Genomic DNA, 27771 nt, shown 5'->3' on the forward strand with positions numbered 1-27771 from the left:
CCGATGTCATCATCACCCCCCCACCCCCCACCCCCATCCCCCGCTGCCTTACTGCTAACATGCCCTGAAAACACAGTTGTGTGACTATAATACGGTCTGAATGCCCACTGAAAATAAAACGTGTACAATGACAACAGGAATACCAAAACACACACAAACTGTTCTACAAAATAAGCAGCTTAGCTAACAGTAGATAGACATACCTTAAAAAGAAATGCTCGTTACCATGTGGAGTCTCCCATCCCTTATAGTACTGTGGTTTAATGCTGTTTTCACTTCACCACCGTGAGCCCATTCACACATCCACACGGTCACGTCCAGATCAGAAATCTACTTAGCATCAGCAATTCAACGATAACATAGCCCAACCCAGCTGGAAGTCATTTCCTGAAGAGGAACAAACACGCACCTACATTAGAAATGTTGGTTTGCCGGGAACGAGGCGCAGATGGTCAAACATTGTTTTCAGTAATGCTCTCTATGAAAAAAAAACAACAACAACAACAACAACAAAAACCCAAACACGCGGGGAAAGGGGAATTTAAAGTCTCTCGGTCCAATGTAATCTGCTGCTTGTCCCAGTTTGGTGCTGTGCTTAGAGGGAAATGTCTTTAAAGAGAATTAAACCATGTAGGTCAGGGAGTGAGGAATATTAATCAAGCATGCAGGCAGAGGATTGCCCGGCGAGACCACAGAGGATCCAGCACTTTCACCAGGATCAGGATCACAATCACTTTTCAAGCCCCGAGCAAGGACAGAAAATGGAGAAACAAACGTGATGCACGTAGAGACTCAGACAAACACAGTGACATCCCCTTCAATGGAACTTTGGTTTACAACAGTGATGGAGCCTGGTAGATATTACGGCTTTGCAAAATCAAATCTGTGGCAGCCATCCCTGTAACACAGATTAAATCTCATCGCTGACCAGATCCTGTTTCATAAATACAGTGTGCCTTTATGTTCCGTGTCTGAGTCCAGACGATGTGGCTGGTCGGCGTGTACATCTGTCATCCATCTAATGGAGAGGAAATGATGGATTTAAACAGCAGGTTGCCTCAGAAGTTTTGTTTTGGCCAAATCTCATCGACCAGAAACAATCTGAAGCTGTGCTGGAAAGATTTGACAAGTTATTGCCCAACTTTCTGCGAAAGGACTTCAGGTCATCTCACACAGACAGAGTTCAGAAATCTGACTTCAGGACCTGAATGTACAGTTTGTAGAGCGAGCATGAATCTTTTAGAAAGCTCGGCGATGCAAGAGGCTAGCGGTGCCGTACATACCTCCCAAGTGGGTTTTACATTTCACTGTTAATTTATTTATATCACAACACTTCCACAGAGCAACAGTGGACTTTGCATGTACTTATAAAACCCGAGTTACAGCCAGCTGACTTACTTTGTCTTGTCTAATTAATGAATAGGTGACGACTCCTGTGCAATTGCCGTATTTACAGTTTTTATGAAACTTATTCTGCTGCGATTACATGACAGAAAAGTGGTGGTGGAAATGAATGAGAAATCCAAAGTATCTCAAGCTCGCTGTCGTTTGAGTATTTATTACAAGATGAAATATGGAAAATTATAAGAGCGTACAAATCGTCAAACATGAACCAAGCGAGTACATCAGATTTAAACAGAGTCACAGGGATTCAGCTGAATAGTTTTGGAGAGAGTCTCTACACTCGCGGAGAGTCCAGAAAGTCTGACCCCCTCCTTGTGAGGAGGCGCCCTCTTCTCCACCCCTCGGGGTGCTCAGCATATACATCTATCACTGGTCATCTGCACATATGGACCGTGGATCCCAGTTGAGAAAGGTCATGTGTCCCCCGGGGTAGAAAAACTCCGCTGGACACAAACACGGATCGATTACATAGAAGGGACATGTGGTTTGGATATACCTGTTTCACCTTCAAGAACGCCCTGTTGAAACAAGGACCTCGGGTCAGCGACAGATCGGTCACATAGGAGGAATCTCCCTCCGACAAAAAGGAGCTGACTTCCGAGTCTTTTTCTAATTTCCTTAATGTTCTCTTCACTCTCATTCGTCTTCATCGCCTTCAGAAACAGTGCGTGCTAATCAAACACCCCCCCGGGGGAGGGGGGGGGGGGATCTCCGTACAGTTCGGTCCAGGACTTCAGTTGGATACGAGACCTCCTCTGTCTGAGACAACTTTGGAATCCAGTCAGAGAAGTCAGAATCGTCTATTTACGCCTCCGAGCTCACTTCCAGAACAGACATTTTAGAGATTGAGGTCCATCTGGAACATTTTGGCGGTTCACCAGTTAGAAATGAAAAGCTAGCAGACCGGGGGGGGTTTTCTATTGATCATGTATGATGTGTTCACTAAGACTGGCACTTCAAGCAAAAATACTATTTGATATACGCTGAGAACTTCGCTGAGTATTCATAATAAATAAACGCTCCCCCGCAGCGTGTACAGCAATGACAGCTGAACACACACACACACACACACACACACACACACACACAAGAAGACAAAGAGACCTCATTTCAGTTTTTTGGGGGTATTTCTTTAAACAGTTCGACAGAACTTTTTGACAGCCGTAGTGAACTTTGCATGTTTCTGCCGTTTGTTCAGCGGCGCGTCATCACACGTCACACCAGAGCCTGGTGACAATGTTCACTTCTTCTAATCCTTTTCCTATTCAACGGCCGTTGGCAAACAGCTTGCAGGTGCGTTCGCGCCACCTTCTGACGGTGTTAACGCATCACTACCTGGTGCCGGTAATAAAAAAATAAAAAATCGAGGGAAATAAGAGAAGGCAACGGTCACATTAACGATGAGACTCTTCACTGTTTTATGACTATTTGAACATAATGAGCCAACCCTGCACACTACACATTTCAACCAGCTTTTCTGCACGTACACAACCTGCCGCTGGCATTCAAACGGCAACCATGAATGTAGGAGTGAAGCCCCTGGTCGGTTTGGTCCGATCGCAATTCCAGTGAAGTGAATTCAAACAAGACGGCTGAGTCCTAAATGTTGACAAAAATAGACAAAAGGAAGTGCTGCTTCGTTCAATTCTAAATCTGAAAATGCACTCGTAGCTTTAATGGTTAATTTAAGGTAATCACAAATATGTTGCACTTGTTTTAATGCACATTATTTATTCATTATATTTCAGAGTATACAGGCCAAAGCATTATTCTTTTTTTTTTTCCCCATAATAACAGTATGCAAGCATTTGAGTGTCTTAATGAAAATACCGCACCCCCACCCTATTTGTATTCATAGTAATAAATGAACATGTCAACAAGTGCAGTCGAGTGATCTGGTCATGTGTTTGAAATACTGTTTTGACAAACATGGAGCTGTATGGCCCAGAGGAATAAGGTATCTCAGGTATCAGGCTTTTGTTTACTGTTGAGCAGCTTATCCTGATTATAATAGCATCCGCTTCCATCAGCTGATAGAAATTCAAAGCCACACTGATCAGCTCACGTGCTCCATTAAAGCCACTTTCTACACCCTCGCCACGACGTCAACCTCAGCACACCAACACAGTCGGATGGAGCACCGTCCAACAAGAGACAAGACCACTGTCAAAGAAATAAACCTGCTTCACAATAATACACAAAGACTATTACTGGATCCCCATGTTGAAACAGAACCCCCGTAATTCATACATGTGACTCTTTGAATAATGAACCCGGTTCATTGTGTGAGAGACACGCGTGGAAACAAGCACCAAGTGTGTCACCTTGCAAAATTAAATCACTTCAGGATGCAACAAGGTGACTCAGCACTCAACTAGCATCCATTTATCTGGTCCATCAGAGAGACAAGTGGATGGGAATGCTGATGAGGAGGAAGACGAGGATGAGGAGGAGGAGGAGGATCAGAGGGTCTCAACTCCGATGGTGTCAAGGAGACTGTGGTGACCTCTGTGTGATTATTAGAGAAACACTGCGGCTGCTTCGCTCTTGAACCGAGTGTGAGCTCATAACGGACAGAAGGAACCATCGCTGTCACAGAGGCAGCGAGGAAAATCACAGAGAGAAGCGAGCCACGGCTCCACCACCGAGCTGCACGGGGAAATGGGCATGACGCATGCAGCTTCAGCTGAATAATATGTGTCTGTTTGTGTGTGTGATACCGCTTGCATAACAGAAAAAGGGGGAGGGGGGAGAAAAGAGGAAAAAAAAAAAAGATGCGAGGCGGAGACGCCGATACGTTCGGCTTAAAAGACGCAATCATTCATATCGTACGTTTCCAATGATTTCTGGGCGTCAGGAAGAAAGGGAGTGCAGAGGTCAGGGCGGCGAGCGCATGACCCGAGAACGACCCGCAAACCGAACAACGAGAGGAGAGCCGGTCCACGGAGACGTCCTCTCTACGACTATATGTTTCACCTCTTCACGTGCAGCTGGGATTTTAACAGCTATCTGCAGTCCAACGTCAGACTCATCCTGAGCATCCTGGTATCAGGACACGTCATCAGGCGTAAATCAGTGATGTGACCTCACTGATCTACAATCTGTGGTCTAAAACCTCCTTTCTACATGCCGGAGATACACGGCACGAAAACACCCGAAGAAAAAGAGAGAGATGATCAAACAGAGGATCGTAAACAGACGACATGAACAGATCGAGTGCAGGTGAACCGAAACACAAGAGACCTACAGGACGGGAGGGAGGTGGAGGGGTGGGGGAGGGGGGTGAATGGAGGACCTACCTCGTGCAGCTCGGGCAGCAGAAAGCTCCATTACATTCACAACACAGCCTCCGAGAGACGGAGACGGGGGGAGAGAGAGAGAGAGAGAGAGAGAGAGAGAGAGAGAGAGAGAGAGAGAGAGAGGGAGAGAGAGAGAGAGAGGGAGGGAGGGAGAGAGAGGGAGGGAGGGAGAGAAAGAGGGAGGGAGAGAGACCTCGAGATGACATCACCGTCTTTGTGTCCCTCCTCCTCTGAAGTGTAGCGGAGCAGCAGGGAGAGAGACGGACAACGCTGGGAGCTTTCTCTGCTGCACGGCGCCGATGTCACCTCAACTAGTTGGGAGTGTACAACCCCATCAGAGCGCTTCACACACTCACACACACACACACACACACACACACGCGCGCACACACACACACACACACACACACACACACACACACACACACACACACGCGCACACACACGCACACACACACACACACACACGCTCACACACGCGCACACACACACACACACACACACACACACACGCTCACACACACACACACACACACACACACACACACACGCACACACACGCTCACACACGCTCACACACACACACGCACGCGCGCACACACACACACACACACACACACACACACACACGCTCACACACGCACACACACACACACACACGCTCACACACACACAGGGTTTAAACACCTGAACTAGATGAGATATGATGGCTCGCAGCAAAATCTTATCGGTTAAATCCGAGTTATGTGAAAACAATATGAAAGCCGACCATTTCTAACCCGAACATAAACAAACAAACAGGAACTCTTAAATCCACGTTACAGAGGAGGAGAACGTGAATCACCCAGCAGGTGGTTGTTGCTTTAACAAAAGGGTTTTCCACTACCTGTCCTGCTTAGTGCTACATTTCACAGTAACAATACATTTGCTTTAAACTATCTACAATATCCCCACAAAATGCCATTAATATATTTGCATAAGCATGTAAGCTGAAATAAATTGAATCCAGTCAGCAACATTTTTGAATTGTAAAACTAAAACTCAGGCTCTTGATGAAGGAGCTGACTAAAAAGTTATCCAGTGTACTACTTCCTGTATTTACTAGTGTTTATGTGGCAGGAGACATTTCTTATTTGAGTGTGCGAACCACACCTGCAAATCAATTCCACTGGCAGAGCGCGCTGCACCTTAACACTGCAAAGCTCTGCTCTTCACCTGCTTATCTATCTCCTATTTGTTTTATGGCGTTTTTTATAAAAGCAAACTTTTGGCTGCCAGAGCCTTTTTGAAGACAGCTCAGTTTATAGGAATACGTTTTATGTATCGAGCGTTATATGTGTTTATGATGCAGAAGGAGCTGTTGGGGTATAAAGGTTCATTTTACAAACCAGTAAACATCCTTTAAATTCATTTTAGGCTCATTTCCTTTGAGCTGACTTTTTAGAGTCGACAGAAATAGAAGAGCGCTGGTCAGAGTTACACGTAATCAAGCAACATTTAATTGATTCGTTTTCTTTTTTCTTTATCAATACCTAAAGTATCTTATAAAATGCACGTATGAATTACAAGAGCCTGCTATTAGATCTTCATATTCACAATTGCTTTTCTCATTTCTTAACTGGTGATGAACTTTTCCGCAGGAATCTGCCATCGAGTGTCTCACAACATCTAAATGAACCCTCCCTTTCTTTTTCTGCATTTCCTATTTCTACACCAGCTTCCACGTTACTGCGGCCACAGGAGCTGAAATATGACCCGAGCGAGTGTTTGCTTGTAACGCAGTGACAACGATTTGGAAGAATTGGGTGGAAACGAAACCCTGAATCTGGTTTCTATTTTCAGATTAGAAGCATGGCAGCGCGTTCACTTGACGCGCCTGTTGTATAATTTACTGTGATGTCATTGCAAGTTTAACGACGAGAAAATGTTCGTACTGGATATTAGCTTGTTGACGTGATGTATCGCACCACTGCAGTCGTCATGGTGACGTCATGACTTCATTAAGTGTTCAACTCATGCACAGCAACAACCGGCGTGGCTGCAGGCGGTTCGATTTTAAACCGAATCTGAACGTCATGCTGAGTTACTGTTGAATACAAACTAAATCACCGAGATCCTTTTAGAGGAGAATATTTGAAAGCGAACTGTTTCATTTATCCTGACGTTAAACTATAATACTTATTTTGTTGCAATGTGCTTGACATCATGAATAAAATACTTTTCTTTTCAATAATATTTTACAGCCACATCACCCAGCCCTGGTGTGTGCAACATGGAGGATGAACAGTATCTTTGTGTGTGTGTGTGTGTGTGTGTGTGTGTGTGTGTGTGTGTGTGTGTGTGCGCGTGTGTGTGTGTGTGTGTGTACTGGACCAGCTGCAGTGGAAAACATGCTGCTGTGTTCCTGAGGGAGGAACAGGCAGGTCAGAGCAGAGGCCGGTCACGTACACAAACACACGACATCACAGCACACGTTGACCTGGACGGAAACATTTGGATCAGGTGTGTCTGCAGGTAGGGCTGATCACAGCTCCGACCGCACCGAGTCCAGTGGATGATCTTATCCGAGTCACCTTACAGCCTCCTCAGTGCACCAAGTATTTTAAGCCAATAGAGCCCTTCAGTGTTCTTGACCTCCGCTACACGCGGACAAAAATGCTTTTTTCCCCCCCTTGAATTTCCATAATTAAGTCAGAGCACCTTCATGACCTAAAAATATTCTCCCTTCACTTGTCTGTGTGTTGTTTCCCTCAAGGGTAAATAAACAGTCTGGCTTCTACAGCGGCCGCACGCCACAAATCACCGTGCATTCAAAAATCTGCTCTACTGTGCAAAGCAGCATTTTGCAAAATTAACACAAAAAAAACCATATATATATATATGTATATATATATATATATATATATATATATATATATATATAACCTGTTGTTTTTTTGTGGTGGGTGTGATGGTGTGATGGTGTGATGGTGGTGGGGGTTGGGGTGGTGGAGGCAGGAAATGAAGAGAATCTTCAGCAGCTATCATGTCTGACTAACTATCAAGCTCACAGTATAAGATGGTAAACTGCTGCGATGAGTAAAGACTTTTAGTTCTTCAGCTTCTACAGTCAAATATTTTGCAAAGACACATTAATCTAGCTGAAGCGCTTTCTAGTGTAGCAAGGCCTTAAATATATTTATGCTCATTGAAAGACTGATTTTAAATGCAAAATGCACAATTCCTGTCAAATAAATTCAATCATTTTTTTTCTACAAGAAATGATCGTGTCTTTCGCTAAAATCCCTCGTTATTGGATGTCTTGTAGTTGGTGTGAAAATAATTCCATTATTAAGTAGAAATTAAGCCTCAAAAAGCTGGACGTTTGGGGGCGAAGTCTTTGTGGGTTGTTGCTTGGGCCTGATCCATATAAACCATGAGTTTAGGTCTGGGGACACCAGACTAATCAGACATACCTCTCCTGGAAAAAAGTCACTGGCCAACTAGAAACTATCAGTCATATTCCACTTCAATATTCTCCCTCAGCATTTCCCTCCATCTTACAAAATGTCTGCAAAGAAGCTTTCGAATAAGAGACTGGGGAAGTTCCTGTGACCTTGGTGAATAGTGCACAAGTCATTGTCACATGGGGACATCACACCCCGGCAACAAAAGGCCATTCGAGGGGGATTAATAAGCATAAAGACTGCTTAAAAATAGAACAAAAATGTGTAATGTTGAGTCAATTTTGCCCAAAGAGTGACACACACTGACTAAAAGTTGTTCCAGCCTGGGAGAGAGGGAGCTGAAGGACAGAGCACAGCCCAGGCCTGAATTCAACCTCAGTGTTGAACAAAGGAGCTGGTCCCGCCACAAATAACAGCAAATATCTGTCCAAAAGCCTGCACTCAGCAAAACCGGTCCAACCTGAACAGAAGGCGCAGAGATGCATCTCGAGAGATAACTTCTCTAAACAGCGATTAAACAAAGGATAAAAGATGTTTGAGACAACACAAAAGTGTTGATAAGAACAGCAACACAGAAAAATAAGCGAAAGTCAAACTTCAAAAAGATGCAGAAAGGTTTTGTTTTCAATCACGATCAGCCAAGAGATTATAGATAGGTCCGAAACATAAAGATGGGAATCAGTGATGTCGTCACTTACATCGTGTTATGATTGCTTGTAACACTGGAGATCCCGAGCTGACACCTGAGCTCTTAATAATTGGATATCAGTATCAGCTGAACGGTTTCTGGTCATTGAGCTTCCTCCTTCCTCACCGGTCTGCCACGAGTGGCTCAAATCATCCGAGACATAAGAGGTCACTTAGTGCGGGAAAGTGACACCCGAGTGGAAATTCTATGTGAATAATGCAAGAGACATAAGTATGCGAGTTTGCGATCACAGAGTCGGCCCCTCTCCCCCCGGGCCGGGGCTCAGCCTCCGGGGATTACTACAGACGGACCTCAGAGGCTCAAATCAATACCTGTAAAAAGCCTGAAGCTGCTGCAGTTTGGTCGACTGTAATACTGGGAAGCTCTCTGGTGTGATATGAAACTGAACACTGTACACACTTTCTGAACATGAGCTCCGAAAAACAGGGCCTCAGACAGGCTCATCAAAAGCAATGCACTGTGCCTCCCTCAAAGAGCTGCAGCTGAATGAGTGAATTAGGACACGAGAAAGCAGAGCAGGGACAACACTTGTAACTCCTTCAGTTTGACAAGAAAGGCCGAGTCCAGTGGAGAAGTGGAGACCAACTGTGTTCATGAGCAGATCGTCATGTTAAAAACATCATGGAGCTTTTAAGTTTTAATGCTATTGATGAAATTTGATGCTTTCATGTGGGGACAGAAAATGGCCATAAAAAAAAGGACAGCTAACACATGGTTCATATTCACTCTGAGTGCTTGAGGAAAAAAATTATGATCCTGACTTATGATGTTGCCAACTAAAACAAGGCCATTTAAAATGTGCTCATCTTTCAGGATGTGATCTGCACGAGGTCTGAGATGCATATCAGTTGTATCTGGTTGAAAAAAAAAAAAGAAAAAGAAAAAAAAATGAGAAAGAAAAAGAAAAAAAATGTCTTATTGAAAAAAATGCTGTAAAAACTGAGAGAGTAACTAAAATATCAAGAGCACTGGGACCCACTTGTAGCGCTGGTCCTGCTTTGTGTATCACATATGTTTTGTCTTTGTCCCTGCAGGAATATATTTACAGCCACTACAACTAAATCCAACCCTTTAAAAGCTCTGTCCTCCTGTTGTACATGTCCTCAGTACAATGCTGGGTGTGTCTGTGGTTCCACTCACCTGCAGCTCCACACCCTGCGCTGAGGCAAGCTTTATCTCAGCTCGACATTCATGAGTCAACTCATTACACAATGTTGTTGGGTTTTTTTTTTGAGGGGGGTGGGGGGTGGACTGAAGGTTTGTCAGCTGGTTGTGACAGTGGGGCAGCAAAGAGAGATTTCACAGTGTGGGGTGAGGCGGGGAATCTGACTCACTCCTGTAATGATTAAAAAGCTGGAAACAGACGTCTTAAACCGACGCTTCGTTGTACTTATCAAGGTCCTTCGCATTTAAAAAGCTCAATAAAGATGGAAGGAATAGATGTGAACACGTAACGGATCATTCACCCACCTATAAGGAACACGGGCGCTTTCACAGTTTTGGCCTTGGTTTTCTGAAGAATGTTCCTGATGAATTCAAAAGGCGCAGATCAGCGTACAACCCGGCGTACAAACTGAACACTGGTGAAGCGGAAATAACACAAGTTCTGACTGGAATCTTTACTGTTGTTTTACCAGAGAGAAACAGATGAGAAGTTCATTTTGTGTTACTCAACTCTCTGCTGCCCACCTTCTGCCCACCTCGCCCGAAATACAAAAGCTCTTCTGCATATGTGAGAAAAAAAGAATATTTTGGAAAAAAAAAAGTCTTATGTTGTAATTGAATTTCAGAGAAGATGGCGTACCAGGTGAGGAACTTAATATTAGGACTATTACATATATCAATTCGCTCATTTGGTGAGAAAGATGGCTGAGGCCGTTCTAAGGGGGACATTTAATGTTTTTAATTTTCAAGAAGCATTTACTGCTAATCTTAACACTAAAACCCTTTAAATTCATCGTTAAACCCATTTTCTCTAAACGTGAAGCTTTTAAACATGGTACAGGTCTACACATCACATTTATGACCGCACAACTGATCCATAATCCGCAGGAATGGATAAAACCCACAGTGAGCAGTACATGAAGGGTTTTGTCCTTGAATCTCTACATTCATGAAGACACATTTGACACGATTTCATTCTCATTTGTCCTCAGTATGATTCTGAAAAGCATACAAAACTGACAACATGATACTTTAAAGCTTTAAAGTTTGGCTTTGAAAGCAGTTTGAAAGCTGTCTGTGATACAGGAGGAGGCAGCAGTTCAGGTGGGCAGTAATGAGGTTCCTCTTCCTCCAGAGCTATGCTCTGGAGGCCTGACGGGGGCGGACAGTGAAGTTAATGAGCTGGGACTTTTATAAAGGGCTTGAAGCGCCCACGCTCTTTCATCAAATAACAAATCCAGCTCGGCAGTGGACGAAGTGCAGGCTCGATACGAAACAGATGCAGTTAAGCCAGCCCTGTCACCGCGGAAGACGGGCGCAAATTAGGCAAATTAAAAGTATGTTTGCTCAGTTTTGTTTGATGTTTGGGAGCCAAAGGCAGCGAAGCAACAATGAAATGAAAAGCACACATGGTGCCGCGGTTTCATTGGAATTAAAACAGCTGTTTTTATGGGTAAGCCTCGGCTAACCTTCTCACGGACGGTAACAAAGGCTGCTGAACTACTCGCTCGGGAACAGCAGGCCCACGTGTACCCTCATTTGTGTGACGCTGTTAAATAAATCCACGGTGAAGAGAAGGGACAGGCAACTATCTCACTTTGAGCACATCTGGCATTTGTCAGAGCAAATGCATTCAATCAGCCAAACCGCAGCCAGCGGCCCGAGCGGCCCAGCTGGGAAGATTACCCAGCACCGATGCACTGAACTTGGCATTTTCAATAACTTTACGAGAATCAAAGCATTAGCTGTGAAACCTAATAGTCTTCTGGAGGCGGAAAGAGACAAAGGCTTGTCACTGGACTTAACTATTCCACGGTTTCAGAATGTTTTAAAGCATCTTCATATTTATCCGTGCGCGTGTGAAACCCTGCCGAGCTGCAGAATGACTTACCGCTGGAAAGCACCACTCCCACATCAAAATGCACATTTCCTCTGGATGTCATGAACTAAAACAAGAAAAGGTGGACTACAAATAAAGGAGGCATTTCTCAACGCAATATGGAATTCATCAATTTCGTAAACTAGGAGATCTCATAGTAGCAAAACAGGTTTTAGAAAACAAACGATTCAAGCCACTGTTATTTCCGGTGTAAGATAGTATGCAGGGCTGGCCGACAGACAGGTTGCTACGAGTCACAGTCAGTTCTCACATTCAGACAATTGCTTAATATTTGCAACAGCAGTGAAAGCTACCAGATACTAGAAGAGTTCTCTGCCAGCTGAAATGCTTGATAACAAACCTAATCTGCATTGAACTCGTGTTCTGTTGTAACCTCAGGGGAACGATGACGCACTGCTCACCTCTTCATTAACTGTATGAAAGCTTAGCCTGATCATTTTTTTTCTCCATTTTATTAAGGAGAGATTAACTTGTGTATGCATAAGAAGAACAGGGATGGTGTGGATTAAGAACTGCCCCGCTCAGCAGAGAATTAATGGAAAAAACAAGACTGAAGAATAAATCAATCAAACCTACTTGTCACATTTTGCCCAACCCATTTTATAAAACAATAAAACGCAAATTAAAACTGCGGTGGGCATCTTACCGCTCTGTAAAAACAGGTGGAGACGCTATAAACTGGCCCATTAATGAGTTTAGCTGATTAATCAGATGTTTTACAAACAATCATAACCTGGCTCTGAGAGTGGCTCGGCTGTGCCGCCTCCACTGGTTACATGGAGGCTCTGAACACAAGGTCATGGTGATATCGTGGGGTCTGCCCGTGTGAAATAACTCATTTATAGTATGGCACGGAACCATTTTTTTTCCCCACAAGTCATTATGCTGTCATTTGCTAAAATCCCTCCTTCTGATCGTAGCTGTGGTTGTCCATCTGTCCTTCTGAAAAAAAAATCTATAATCAATAAGATATTAGGATTCAAAGATTAGTATATTTGGGGACGTGTCTAGTTTGATTGACAGGTCTGGGGTGCAGTCAGACTTCTGCTATTGGTGGGCAGGCGTAGTGTGCTCGGGTTCTTAGTCGGATCCACCTCTAGTTCCTCCCCAGCTCGCCCAAATATGGTCACTTACGAAAAACTAAGATGGCCAACGGTCAACGTCACGGATGGTTGCCTCTGTGGGCTAATGGCCATATCTGATCATCTGAGGGCCGCTTAAACCTAAAATATCTGTCTTAATGTGACTTACTTCTGATAATAATCCAAATAACTGTTAAACACCTCAAGAAATAGCCATAATAATCCCTCGATTTCATGAGATTGGTGCATTGCCACTCATTTATGTTTTTCATTGAAATGTATCATCTTTTTTAGACCAGTGTAGAAATAAGGTTTTTCAGACAGCGATTCCCCGCTGCATGAAAAAAAAACCTTCAGATTATTCTGGCGATATGGTCCCCAGGTAAACAGTGGAAGAGCTGATTTTCTAGCCGGGCTGACGAGGGGCATTCAAGTCATATCTGACCATTATCAGTTTTATTTCTCCCGACAAACATTATCTGTCAAATATACAACACAGCACTATCAGCTCCGGGCCACCATGGCTGGACCAGTCATCTCAATGAGAGCTCGGCATCCTGATTTTCCAGACTGGTATTATTGTGCTGACCTTTAAAAATCTACTATCAATGGACCTCTAGCAGGGCCTCATGTGGATATACAGCTTCCTGTCCCACAACTAAAAGGTTGCTTTGCATAGAATCTTAAGCGTGCGCCTAATTTACCGAAGACTTATTTTTGTGAGGAATAAATATACAACCTGCCCAAAAAGATTTCCACATACACACTTTCGGTAAATGAATAGTAGATGAATAAAAAGCCTCTCTCCTTGGAACAAACCCAGCACTCGGCATAATCAATCAGCTTCATTAACATGAACATGCATCCAAAAGTAAAAGTTCCACTAAAGCCCTATTTCTCATGGCCACAGGTCTCCCACAAGTGCTTTCCAACAAGTTGTATTGACTGGAAACTAAAAAACATTTGATTTTTTTCAAAATATTTTAATTAACAAATTACTAAGCTGATTCTCAAGATTTATAGCAATAATTAATAAATAAAAAAAATTATTGACAGATTCATTTGTCATTAAACATATTAGTTTTGGTCCTTAACCAGGCAGACCTAAAGGGTATTTCTTATTTATCATATAATATTTTTGTATTTATTTAGAAGAAATAAACACTTATTTGGATTCTGCTCTGTGCACACCACTGCACCCAGGTGGGAAATGATTTCAGCGTCTTCATTCAGTTCAGTGGGTTTTTTTTCCTGTGCAAACATCCCAAAGAAAAATGATTTATTTCTGTTTTCCGGTATTGACAAAAGTAGGCTCTGCATTCAAATTGAAAGTTGCATGTGTCTGCAGACTGTGGTTGGAGAAGGGCCGAATGGAAACTCCATTTGACTGGCAAATGAGCTGGTTGCTCTTGTGACCTTGGATTGCGCACCTCAACAAAAGTTTGCCGTGGAAAGTCTGGGATTACCCGTCTTTATATGCACATAAGCAGAGGACGGAAATATGGAAATGTAGGATATGACTGGCAGCGCCTAAACTGGGCACACACGACGTCCACGCATCATAAACACAAATCACCTGAAGTCAACTGCAACTTTGAAAAACATTCGTTCAGTGTCTTTAAATCTGACTGCCATGCAAAACCACGTAAATTGTATTCAATGCTTCCAAAATGAATTCATGCGTTTCATTACATTTAAAGAGACACACAAAAAAATGACTTGGCAGGCCTTCGAAGGTAGAATTAACTTTACCCACAGTACGGGAGGCTTCACAAATACACAAACTGAGCAGAAAGTAGGGCGCAGAAAGCTTCATGAAATCTCAGGTGGATAAAATAACAGGCTACCAGATATCAGCCCAACATCCACCGGATGAACCAGTTGTTTGACACAATCAGGAAGAGTTGCTGCCGCCTGTCAGGCTCCCGTTTCTCCTCCTGGCTCCTGTCAGGTGAAAGCGGTAACAGAGCACCATCAGGGCCGAGGAGGCTGCAGGAGGAGGCTGCAGGAGGAGGTGCAGCGCTGCAGCACGTCTCGGAAACGTGCCACATAACGCGAAAGACAAATAAAGAGTTTAAAAAAAAAAAAGAAGCAGCAGCTTCTCCCATTAAAGGCTCAGAGACGTGATACTGAAGGAAACCCATATAACGCATTCATTGACCTGTTCGCGACGCGGCAGTCAGTCAGCTGACGGAAACCACCTCCATCCAAACATGGGCTTTTTGTTTCCCCTCGAAATGTTCGCACTGTTGGGGCAGACGCAAGGACGTCCGTCTCACGTACCCCCCCCCCCTCCCCCACACCACACACACACACACACCTCCACCCCCTTCAGCCCGCTAATCCTGAATTATTATATAATAGTGCGCACTGCCCGTCCAGGACAGTAACCCCGACACCCATACAGCGAATTAGCAATTAAGCTAGCAGCGTTTCATCAATTGTAACAAACGGCAGCTTTCATCGTGGGGGGGGGGGGGGGGGGGGGGTCGTGTTATTTTCCTTGCGCGGCACTCACCTTTGCTTCGTTTGGGTGGGGGTGGAGGGTGGGGGGTCTCCCGGTAGGTTGTCTGACCGGCTCCGGGAGGGACACGGCTGGGTGTAAACACTGAAGCAGCCCCCGGAGACGCTGTTTGTTTGTCCGCCTGCTAGCTGTTAGCTGATGACGTCCCGGTGGTTATTCACGTGACTTGCTTCGGCGCGTGACGGCTCGCGCGCTCATCGGCCCGGCGGACCGACGTCGGTCCAACATCAAAGTCCGGCAGGTTACAAACGAACTTCCTCACCAGTCGTACGCTTTCTACTACCGACCCGCCGCCGACCTCCAGCCCGGCTGTGAGCCTCCAGTGCGCCTGCACGGTTCTGTGGTGGGTTTGAGTGGGAAAGGTCAAAACAGCTGGAATACACAAGACTTCCGGTTTCACATTTCAAACTAAAAGCTATGGAAACAAATTACAAAAATTCCTTTTGTCATAACATGATCTTATCTGATTTTCCTTGTTATTGAATTGAATTGAAAATGTCTGGAATGTAAGATAGTTTGGGGTATTAACATTAAAGCTCCTATTTAATGTTTGGCTGCCACCAAAGGATGGCTAAATTGAAAACTAAATTGTAAAACGTAAAAGTATGAAATGTAGCTTGACATTTCTTTTAGTGTGTCCCTTGAAATAATATGGGTTTTATACCCTCACAGCTCAATTTCTCTATATTGGAAAGTTAAACTATGTTCATGAAAATACCATTTTCTTATTTTGATTCTGTTATAATTATTTATACCTAAATATTGTTTAGTTAGTTTTAATTTAATTATTCTGTTTTATTTTATTTTATTCTATTTTTATTGTATATACTGTGCATTTTTATATTTTATATTTTTTTACTGTTGTTTTATTGCTTTCCTGTATCTATTTATCTATCTATCTATCTATCTATCTATCTATCTATCTATCTATCTATCTGTCTGTCTGTCTGTCTGTCTGTCTGTCTGTCTGTCTGCCTGCCTGCCTGCCTGCCTGCCTGCCTGCCTGCCTATCTATCTATCTATCTATCTATCTATCTATCTATCTATCTATCTATCTATCTATCTATCTGTCTGTTTATCTATCTATCTATCTATCTATCTATCTATCTATCTATCTATCTATCTATCTATCTATCTATCTATCTATCTATCTGTCTGTTTATCTATCTATCTATCTATCTATCTATCTATCTATCTATCTATCTATCTATCTATCTATCTATCTATCTATTGTTTTTTCCTTCGATTCTGTAATTAGTTACTATAAATAGATGTCAAATGTTATTGAGTGTTGTTATTTTTCACTTTTTATTTAAGTTTTCTCTTTTTCTGTTTATTAAAATTATGTAAAAGACATCCTGAATTTGTTTTGCACTTAATGTATAAAAAAAGATTATAGTCTCATTCGTAGCGGTATATATGGTGGAAGTATTTTCCTTTTCGTATATATTTTCATAAATTACTTTATTTTGAAGGCCAAATACCCAATATCCCATATCCGGTTTTTGACAGGGTAATTTGACCAAACAGCACGCGATGTCCTCCTTTTGTGTGCTCGGTGATCGTCTGATTATCCTGGCTGGACAATACATAATAAACATGTGATCAATTCTTTTAATTTTCACATTTGCATGCGGTCGTCACGGAACCTTTGTCACGTCACACTTAGTTATGATGTATGTCATAACGTTATGATGTCATCTGGGTAAATTAGCTACTTGTTGCAATTTAAATAGCCTATTAAATTCAGCACTGAATGAATTGAATTAGGAATATTTGTTTTCTAAATTTAGATTAGGCCTAATGCTTGCATGTGTGTGTGTTGGTGGAGGCGGGGGGGGGGGGGCAATTATTAAACGAGTATATTACCCTACATTGCATGACATTGTCTTATAGGCTTTTATGATATATATGGAATTATCTTATTGCAGGTGTATATTTTATAATCTCCTAAAAGTTTCATAATATTGGAACTACAACGCCTAAATCTGTAGATTTGTAAACCCCATAGGATTATTTTAGCTGGTATGATTAGAGGAACTCTGCATGTTTGGGTAAACGATGACATCTGGTGGCTATTTGAGGTTTTGATTTGGTAGAAATGTGCCTGATGGGACATGGAGAATATTCAGAGGCACAAATGAGTAACTGCAGTGTTGTCCATATTTTCCTTTGAATCAAACAGTCAATTCCTGTAATTATGAGGGTTTCCTTGTGACAATATGGTGGGAGAACCTTCAGAAACTGTATTTCTGCTTTGATGTATTCCTACACCCAGTATTACTATCACTACATATTACTTCTACAATTATTTCTTTGTCTTGTGGAAAATACAAAAATACTTTGAACCTTTTCCAACTTGCTAAAAGGAAAATCACAAACTTGCACACACCCTGCACATATAGCCTACAGTGTGGTGCACTTCCGTATGAGTGATATCTTTATTTTTAGCACACTTTTGTGTGGCCGTGTGAATATGCATATTCAATTCAAACAGTTTCTCAGAGATGTTTCAGATTTGATGGAAAAAATGAATAAAGGATGAGTCGATAGCAGAAATTGTATTACTTAAACTGCAACTCAAATGAGTGGAACCAGATCGTGTTTCTGATTTCAATCAGTGCGTCTGAAAATTGTTCTTTAAAAGCAAAAATCCAAATAGTTCTAAATAGAAAATTGTCTGTGCACTTCATGTGAAATGTGAGCATGAGTTAGCCTCATTGCATCATAAATAATGTAAGACTGACATGTCTTTCGACTTTATTCAATAGAAAATAATGAATAAAGAACGAAAGACATCAAAGATGTATTATTGCTCATCGGTAATACTAGTATGGCCCTCAATTGATTATAAGGCAAAATCAGATTAAGAATGGAGACACATCAACCACACACAACATCTACAAAACAGAGGATGTGAGGCAACACTTGAGCTGTTCAGATTGAGTGTGCTTTGGTCAAACAAATCAACTACAGAGGAGAAAAAAAATAAAGACCCTTTTGACTCCCCTCTTGCCTTCTTTGTACCGAGTCTCCTTCACATATCCTGAGTGTGCAGACGGTGTTTTGTGTAAATTGACCAGTTCTCGAGCCATTTGTGATCAATGGGTCCCGGTGTAGTCGGCTAATTTACCCAGATATTAATATTCAAATGTTATTATAATGACTGTATAGCTAACCTTACCCAAGTTTTCCTTATGGGAAACAAGAGTGGGTTAAAATGAAGAGGGATACGATATATCTAATGCTTTATTCCGTAATCTGAGAAACAAACAATCATAGCAAAGATCTAATAATGTCGTTTTTAGGGTTTTTACGCATGAAGCTGATGGAAAATCTATTTTTTCCATATCCTCTTTGCCTGTCTGTGACCTCATCCTGGCAAGAGACAATAGTCTAAGAAAAAAACTGAGAAAATATATGCAAAAATGATCATTTATATGTACCTGATAGGAGCACATGTTTTTGGCTACATAGCCATATAGACCCCCCCCCCTCCCCCTACCCTTCCCCCCTCCCAATATGATACGATGACGTGACCTTGTGAGTGATGTGTGCCCATCACCAGTGGTTTTGACAGCTCCTCCTCTCCTCCTCCTCCCCCCCCCCCTCCGTTTGTTTCCCCCCTACACAGCCTCTTGTTTCCCACAATGCTCAGCGATCATCACCACCAAGATGGCCGACGCTATGGAGGAATATGAGAAAGAAGCTGGCTGCGTCCCTATTCTCCATCCTGAGGTATGGTCCGCGGACTTGACGCCTTCGCGCAGACACATGAACACACTCCAAACGCGTTACACCGGTCTGCGTGCGGGGGGCTGCGTGCTTTAGCCGCGGTTTTTGGGGGGAACTCCGATGCCCCCTGCAAAAGCACCGGTGGGGGGAGGAGGAGGTGGTGGGGGAGGCAGCCAGCTAACGATGCTAAAGGTGCTACCGCTAGCCCCCCCCCCTCCTCCTGCTGCAGTCAGTAACCGCTGGGCAGATGTTGGTGTCATGCTGATGTGGGTCGTGTTGTCCACCGCGGTGACGCCGTCGCCTCTTCAACGGGACGGAACCGGTTCAGTCTGTGACGGAACAAATGTGGTTCAACGGATCCTGACGGTCCTGCGACGCTAGCTCCGGAGCTAAAGTGGCAGAGCTGCAGCGCCAGCTGCGGTCATGTAAATAGGCGGCGAGTGTTTGTGGTTTTATTATGTTATTAAGTTGATATTAACAGAAAGAAGCGCAGACACAAATATCCACATGTCGAAAACTGCATTGTTGTTGTTTTTTGTTGTTTTAGAATAAACCCTTGTAGTCGCTCAGCTAGCTAACACAGCAGCATCTCATAGCATTGTTAATGCTTTGTTATTTTGGGTTTAAATGATCTAATGGATTAAGATAAACCACGTGGTTGTTTTGGTTCATAATAAAGGACCATTTCTGTCAAATCCCCCCAATAATCATCGAGGAACTATGACAACATGTAAACATTACTCGGCCGAGATAACTTGAAGTTACAAACCTTATTAACCATCAGCCATTTGTCTTTGCCATGGTGATCTCAGGAAGTAGCTGTCCTACCACAGTCAGATAAAACAGAGTCTATACTGGTGGTTTTTATGCATGCACTGTGTGCACCTATGAATTTCACCCCTCCACCACCTGGCTACCAGTTCTTATCTTTACCTGATAGATAATCTATCCATGAGGAGGCGATCCATCTCATACATACTATAGTTTGCCTCCACATGACTTACTTGTCTCTTTGCAGTCCTGCGTTATTTGCTGGTTTGTAGCCAGCAGGTCAAGCGGGTTAATTTACCTCCAGGCATTGGTCAGTAAATGTGAAACCTGGCAGTGTGCGGTTAAAAGGATTCGTGTCTTTAATGTCCAGTCGTCCCCAAGATGCAGGAGAGTGTTAATGTACTTAGTGAAAATGGGTTGAAATGCGTCCAGTGATTTATAATGTAATCTTGGCAATTATAAGGTGAGAGTTTCTTGAAATTATAGTTGGCATTTTAGCTGGGAAGCCAAAGAGTTATATTGAGGCATTGGACGGAACAGACTTCACATATTATGCCAGTAAAGTGCTTCATTGGTAACGTTTATACATCTTGAGCAGCCAAATTGCATCCATCGTGGTGTTTGGATCCCAAAACAATGAATGAATTAACCAGCACGGCTGAATTTATGAAGACACAGTCCGTATAATATCACTGTGTTCTTGTCAGATTTGTTTTGGTTTGCACAAATGAAGGACGACTGCGCAAAGGGAGATGATGATTTGTACATGCTATTGTTATTCCTAAGGCTTTTGGTTCTGACTTGTGATTGAGGCGTGTTTCATTCTGATATCGTGAGAGCCTTTTAGATGCTGCAGTGAAACTTAACACCACTTCAGGTATTAAAGTTATACCCACGTTGACAGTTGGTCTGATTCGCTCAACATATGTCATCTAACACACCTCCATTGTCCCTGCCGAGATTGCACGCAGTCGGACATGACATGGCTTTGGTGAACCATTGTCTGTGTTTGCAATGGTCATTTGATATCATGATATTATTGACAAATGTAATTTAACCTCCGACTTGACTTGTCTAAAAAAGAATAAAAGGGAGCAGCGAGCGGGCAAGTGAGAGTGATTGTGTAAAGAGAACTAAGAAGTACATGTAGTTGGTATTTATATGATTGTTAGACACGAGTTGAACATTAGTAGCATATGAAGTAGACTGCTATCATGTGCACATTTTCTTTATGGAAGCTCTATGGACTAAAAGGTTTATTTCAAAGCAGGATTAACTGTCTTAAGATCCATCACCTCAAATTTCACATGGTGCTCTGAGGACTATAAATTCACATATTTAAATAAATTCTAGACATTAGGTTTTCTTGAAAGGATAAAATGTAAATCTGACTTTTTGTTCAACAATGATTGGTCCAGAACACTGTTTTGTTCCTCTCTCCCTCTTGTGTAATAGATAATATACTTCCTCTTGGTGACACTGGAACAATGAGGCCTTCTATGCCACTATTGGATTACTGTTAGTCTGCGCTGATAAATATCAGGGTTATAACAACAGGGAGGGTTCTCCTCATTAATAGAAATGTAATGAGGAGAACCGTCTGGACACAGTTATTTGTTGTTGATTTCTTTCCGTTTGTTTGAGTTGATGTCACTTGACCTGACTGAAGTCAGAGAGGCTTCCAACATTGTATGCAAATACAAGAGTACAGGAAGAGAAAGGTGTGTGACGGTTGTCAGCTTATGTTTGATAGACACAGTGGCACAAGAAGTAAAATGTGCCCAATGCCACTTTGGGGTGGAGCTGAGAAAGTTTTTCAACAATACAGTTCAGACAAGAATATGAATATGCTTTCTGTTTATCCAAAGGTTATTTTTTTCTCCAGTCTTAAAAAAGATGCCATGAATTTAGAGGCTCCACAACTTCCAGCTCCATTAAGTCATACTCCAGAAATTTGCCGGACAGTAGCAGCTTCATCAGTAATGCTGTTAATTTCCTGCATGCTGCCCATACAGGCTTGGTTTTAAAGTTGCTCCTCTTTGCAGCAGGGGGCTGCTCTGAATCTGGGTCATCCCTCAAACTGTAGTGAAGCTAAATGTAAGAGGCACCTGAATTCGAGCATCAGAAGTTTAGATGCACATTCAGAAAGGCTGTTCACCTTTTTGCTTTTCTTTTGAACCGGTTCGGCATCTCAAATTCAAACGTTTCCTCTTTCGAGGATGAATGAATGTCCTTGTCCTATAATCTTATTGGGAAATGCTCATTTTATGTTCTGTCATAAAATGCACATGAAGACAGAGGAAATGATCGGTCACTTGATTTGATGATTAACTTGACGAGCTAACTGGAAAATTCACATTCTGTTTGCGTGAAGCATTGTGATTATTTCCTGGTATTTCTCCTCTGCTTCTTCCTGATCCACTGATTTAAACTGTCCTTTGAATATTGAATTAGCCCTTTCGAAATGGCTCTAATTTCACATCGAATCAGACTGTTGGTTATGGCTACAGCCAGCGAGCAGAGAACAATAACAGTGCAAATTAGTCTTTGCAACGACAGTGAGAAAAGCATTACTATTTTTGCTGCATGTATTCCAGATTAAAGTCTTAAATTTTGGTGTGAAACTGAGAATTAGTGACTCTTATTGCATTATTACCAGGCCTATATCCTCTGCTACTGTAATCCAATAAACATGCATTTTCTGTGGTCCTGTCAGGCACTTTTAGCCCAAAGCATGTGACCTCCGCCCCATGGGGAGTAGTTGCCATATGTCTCACTGACCATCTCCATTGACGAAAGCCAAGCCTGCTGCCTCAGTGAAAAGATGCGGTTCCAACCTAAAATCGATGGCTCGTGTAAAATGGATAATATGCTTAATTGGTCATTTAATCACAGCTTACTCACCTAATTGTCGTATTCTTCACCAGACAGCTGTTACATAATAAAGAGGCTTAAAAATGCACAGGCAGCAATTGTCGCTGCAGTTATAAATGCCATCGTCGGCTGTTTAGATGGCGAGAGAGAGAGAGACTGCAGTGAGTGGCAAGGGGTCAAAGGTTATCTCCACAGAAGGGCATGGTGATTGGAGGCCGTGCTTTAACATCTGCTGTCTGAGGGTGCAGCGCTGAGCCCTCTTCCTCTCGTCCCTCGACTGAAGCACTTTCCCTGCCAGAGAATTGTGCGCACTTTCCCCCAATTGAATATCCAGATGAAGGAAGAGGCTTTGAGTTTCACATTTTTTCCGGGGCTTTTATTTGTCAGCCTGTGGGAGGAAAAAAAGAAAAGCTCGGTCACAGTCACGATCAGAACGGAGTGACGCCCCCCCCCTCTTTTCTCTGGCAGTGAGACGAGGCTGAATAGCACACGGGGTCGTTGAAATAGATCGTATGGATTCGTAAAATGACCACAACTTGGCAGTGAAAAGTGCAAACGGCAACTGGCAGCTGTGGCACCCAAATATTTGGAGCTGGTCACCTTCATATCTCCTCCATCACACCATCCTCCTCCTCAATCGCATTCACTCTCCAAAATAAAATGTCCTTTCTGCAGGTTTATGCTTCTTACTATCGATGTTGATTGATACTGATGTTTACCGTCCAAGTTTTAAAGTCCACCTCCACTCCAAACTCGGCTTTCCTTCTTATTGCAACAGTTAGATGTTTCAGTGGGACTGTATAGATTCATGTTTCTGTAGAGTTTGACACTAAAGGTGTGTACATTGATCTGCTTTAGGGAGGAAGGTTCCCGTCGCCCACCGAACATCTGCTTATAAGAAGCAGGCCTCCGAGCTTGATTTGTGGCATCACAAATAGTTTGGAAGCCGATGTTAGTCCAATTTTCAACTTGTGTGATGTGAACACTTGAAACCTGCAGTTCATATACAGAGAAGGGACTTTACAGTTGAGTAAGAGATGCCTCGTGTCAAACAATTTCAACTTTACAAGTGAACTATATTGGCATATTTATAAATTCTGCAATTTGTTTGTCGCAGGAAAAAGAAGTTTCAAGAAGTTTAACGAGAGGCTATAACTTTTTTTTGTGGAAAAATTCGATCAGACACACGTCTCCTCTGCTTCTTCCTGATCCACTGATTTAAACTGTGCCTTGACTATTGAATTAGCCCTTTCGAAATGGCTCTAATTTCACATCGAATCAGTCATTGTTCCAGGCAGAGTGTTTTTTTATATTTCTGGGTGTGTGTCGGGGGGGCTGTCGGTCCTACCTTTACCTCAACCATGGAGGACAGTGGAGTCTTTCTCGCTTTCCTCTCTTGTCTGCACTTCACACAACCTAAGAGAAAGGACACGAGGAGCTTTTTCACCAACATTAGTAATTGGTAGTAAACTGACCAGCCAGTGGATTAAAAACTGAAACCTGCTTCTTAACACAACCTGCTTTTCCACTGTGTAAAATAATGTCAACTGATGTTAGTTTACTGTATTGCCTAGCAACAAGCCAACCGTTGCTTCTGTCACCTCGCCGTCAGGAGTAAACATAATAGCATATGTCATGAGTTGAATTTTCAGTCTAGAAACCTCATGAAAATGTCACTCTTAATGAATTATTTTGTATTGAAGAAACACAGAAGCAGGTTAGAGAAGTAGAGCCGGCCGATGAGGAATCAGGTGCATCGTGAGGTCCTAATTATGAGTTAGAGTTTGGATTTTAGGCAGGCATCAGCATTAAAGTTAGTCTAAGGATATTCAGCAAACATATACCTTTGAAAGTCCACAAACTTGGTCATAAGTTTAATTTGAAAAATGATCTTACATTAGTTGGTTTTACAGGATCCTATTCACTCAGCATTTAAAACCCCAATTAAACCTTATATTTGTATACATATTATTCCTCATGGAAGTATTTTATTACGCATAGATAGCTAACTCAAGCAAAACTGCAGCAGGGCAGGTTGAGGGAGAAGCAGCTGGACCTTCAGGGATTCAGGTGGGATGGGGGTCGGTGGGGGGTGTAATGTCAGCTGTCAATTTATGTAGCTTCAGCTGTTTTACATTTGCTCTGTAAGCAAAACAAAATTAGAAATATTGGCTGTTGTGTGCTAAATGATTTCTACATGCCAGTGTCTGTATTTTCTCTCTGAGCCAAAGATTGCTTTGTAGAAAAAGAAACTCCACTCTGTATCATTTTTTCCAAAAAAACAAAAATAGCAATCTGTGTGTTTTTCCTCGAATCAGCCCCACCAAGAGTTTCCATCTAACTGCGAAACCTGTCTGTGTTAGTTTTTTTTCCACATTCACCTTCTCCATTCTGTTTCTCCTCCACCGTTCCCCTGATGGTGGCTGAGACGCCGACGTCCCCTCTGTGCTCTGCAGGGAAGCCTAAGGTAAACCCTGTGGCGACATGCTGCAGCTCGTAGACGCCGGGGCCCCCGAGCTCTCACCTCGGGCTCCCAGCAGCTCCACACGGGCCTGCCGTCCTCAGACCTCCGGAGGCGGCCTCGGTACTCCTCGCCGTTACACGCAGGCTGCAGCAGCGCATTAAAAAGCCTTCAACGGCTGCTTGAAAATTCAATAAAACACTGGGGATGTTTTTAGGTAGTAATGATATTGAAATACTGCAGAGTCATGTTTACAGTTTTGAATCAAAGTTCAATGCAAAATTTCTAAAGTTTTGGCCACGTCTACATTTCACGGGTTCATTCTGGTCATTACAAATAGAACCACCGGTGTTTCTTTGTAACAATAAATTGGAAGCGACTTAACTCGATTTCACATTTGCATCTCGCATTCGTTCACAAAGTTTGGAGTCAGAACAGCCGAAGGCGTTGTGGTTGCCCTGTGTTTACCAGATGCAGCTCTTGTTTCCGGGTGATGGAGCCTAATTGTGGTTTCCATGGTGTTGCTATAGGGGCTAATTGAATGTGAGTAGCACAGTCACCACATCTGTGTGGCAGATCAGATCTTCAGCAGATGCAGGACTCAGCAAGCCTCTCTCCTGCTGCCTTTATTCTCCTGTTTTTAAATGTCATACTTTGGATCAGCTTTTCATATGAAGGCTGCCATGTTCTCTCTCTCTGTGTGTGTGTGTGTGTGTGTGTGTGTGTGTGTGTGTGTGTGTGTGTGTGTGTGTGTGTGGGTGGGTGGGTGTGTGTGTATGTGTGTTTGCATATTTACAACCCTGTTTTGGTGCACAGCAGCTAATGATATTTGCAACTAAGTAGTCAAGACCAAACCAGACTTTCCTTTAAGAAGTGGTAGTACAGTGTTTTGAGGTTTTTCCAGGATGCCATGGTACGCTTGTCATGTTTGACCGTGTTAAATTCCCCCGACATACAATAGAAAACTCTGAGATATGAAATTACTTTGATCTCGCACACAGAATTTTCTAATCTCTCCTTCAGTCTTTTATCTAATGTTCTAGATAAGGATTTGGTGATATGAATAGAGTATTTAATTAGCTGATCAATGGAAAATATGTTTTTGTCATTTGTTGTCATGGAAGTCCTTTTTCAAGCTAAAATACCCCCAAAAAAGCTTTTTCCTGCTCCTTCATTGTGAGGACTTTCTGTTTTTCTCTGACTGAAGACTCGGCATCTTTGGGTTTTACACCACTGATTGAACAAACAATAACGTGTCAGTTTGGGCCGGTCATAGACATTTCATAGACATTTCATGGACTAAACAAGCTATGGATTCATTAAGAAAAAATGTGTATGTTTCATGATTAAACTGATAAACTGTTGTAAGTTCCTTATATACCAAATATAAATTAGTCTGTTGTCATTGAATTTGTCATACTGTGTTCCTGTATTGAGAATGCTCAAAATCTCTGGGTGGGAAAAGTTGCACATCAAACAACAGGTCTGCTTATTAGCATTATTGCACTCATTAGATTTTTTATTCATACTTTACAATTGAATGTCTGAGAGCTGTCCCCTGAAGGGGGGACACTGCAGATTGCTTGCTTTTCTGCAGATTGTCTGATTGCTGAAAAGCCTAAATGAAAAAAAATAAAAGTAAAAAGTTGTGGAAACTTTATGTTCCTCTTCAAATGAGAAAACTCCGAGTCGGTCACTGCCCGAGAATTTCCACAAAACACATCAGTGTGATGATGCGATCGAAGTTTTTATCCATTTCGCCCACCACTTTTCTGTATTACGAATATATGCTGCACCCCCTGTGATCCCAGCACTCCCTACAGCGTACCGACCACCTCGTAAAGCAGCACAACTTATCTGTACCTCTGTTTCCGTCTGGTTCCTTTCAGGAAATCAAACCCCAGAGTCATTACAACCACGGCTACAGCGAGACCGTCAGCCGTAAAAACCATGTGGACGACTACAGCACCTGGGACATCGTCAAAGCCACACAGTGAGTGGATATATTGTGTGTGTGTGTGTGTGTGTGTGTGTGTGTGTGTGTGTGTGTGTGACTGTTTTGACTTACGAAGATGACATTGCAGCATGTTTACTTGTTTACTGCTGTGTTTTTTTGCGTTATCAAGATGCCACAGGTTTTTAAATCCGGAACGGACACCGCCATGTTTTCAACTGTGGTTTACCAAGTTAACGAATGCTGAAAGAAATCATTCGCAAGGTCAGGAAATGTTGAAAGAATTTATTGTCGGGAAGAGAAGGAGATTGGAAACGTCTCCCTGATGAGACAATGAAGGTTTTGTCTGAGCCGTTGTTGCATTTGACAACAGATTTATATTGTTTTGATTTGAGGTCGGGAACGTCCGCCCGCCGAGTGCTGTCCCAGCGCGGGCGTCTCGTTCGGG

At 42.7% G+C, this 27771-nt stretch overlaps 2 protein-coding genes across 5 annotated transcripts in view; one reads left to right on the forward strand and one right to left on the reverse strand.

The window, feature by feature from the left end:
* osbpl8 (oxysterol binding protein-like 8) overlaps positions 1-15866 on the reverse strand; it is a 101579-nt gene extending 85713 nt beyond the window's left edge. For 2 of the 3 annotated variants that reach the window (XM_069156485.1, XM_069156482.1), the window contains exon 1: positions 15523-15866. The gene's annotated coding sequence lies outside the window, so the exon portion shown is untranslated. Of the gene's footprint in view, positions 1-4703; positions 4734-15522 lie in introns of those variants that run through there. The other variant, XM_069156484.1, reaches the window with a different exon arrangement.
* Positions 15867-19168: 3302 nt separating this feature from the next.
* Positions 19169-27771, forward strand: part of zdhhc17 (zinc finger DHHC-type palmitoyltransferase 17) — a 35733-nt gene continuing 27130 nt past the window's right edge. The window contains exons 1-2 of one of the 2 annotated variants that reach the window (XM_069156492.1): positions 19169-19266; positions 27259-27362. In XM_069156492.1, coding sequence (XP_069012593.1) covers positions 19204-19266; positions 27259-27362 — 167 coding nt within the window. In that variant the 5' untranslated portion in view covers positions 19169-19203. Of the gene's footprint in view, positions 19267-19667; positions 19689-27258; positions 27363-27771 lie in introns of those variants that run through there. The other variant, XM_069156493.1, reaches the window with a different exon arrangement.

The sequence above is a fragment of the Embiotoca jacksoni genome, unplaced genomic scaffold (genome assembly GCF_022577435.1).
Source record: "Embiotoca jacksoni isolate LCO1_2020_lvr unplaced genomic scaffold, fEmbJac1.0.p SCAF_21, whole genome shotgun sequence".
NCBI lineage: Eukaryota > Metazoa > Chordata > Actinopteri > Embiotocidae > Embiotoca > Embiotoca jacksoni.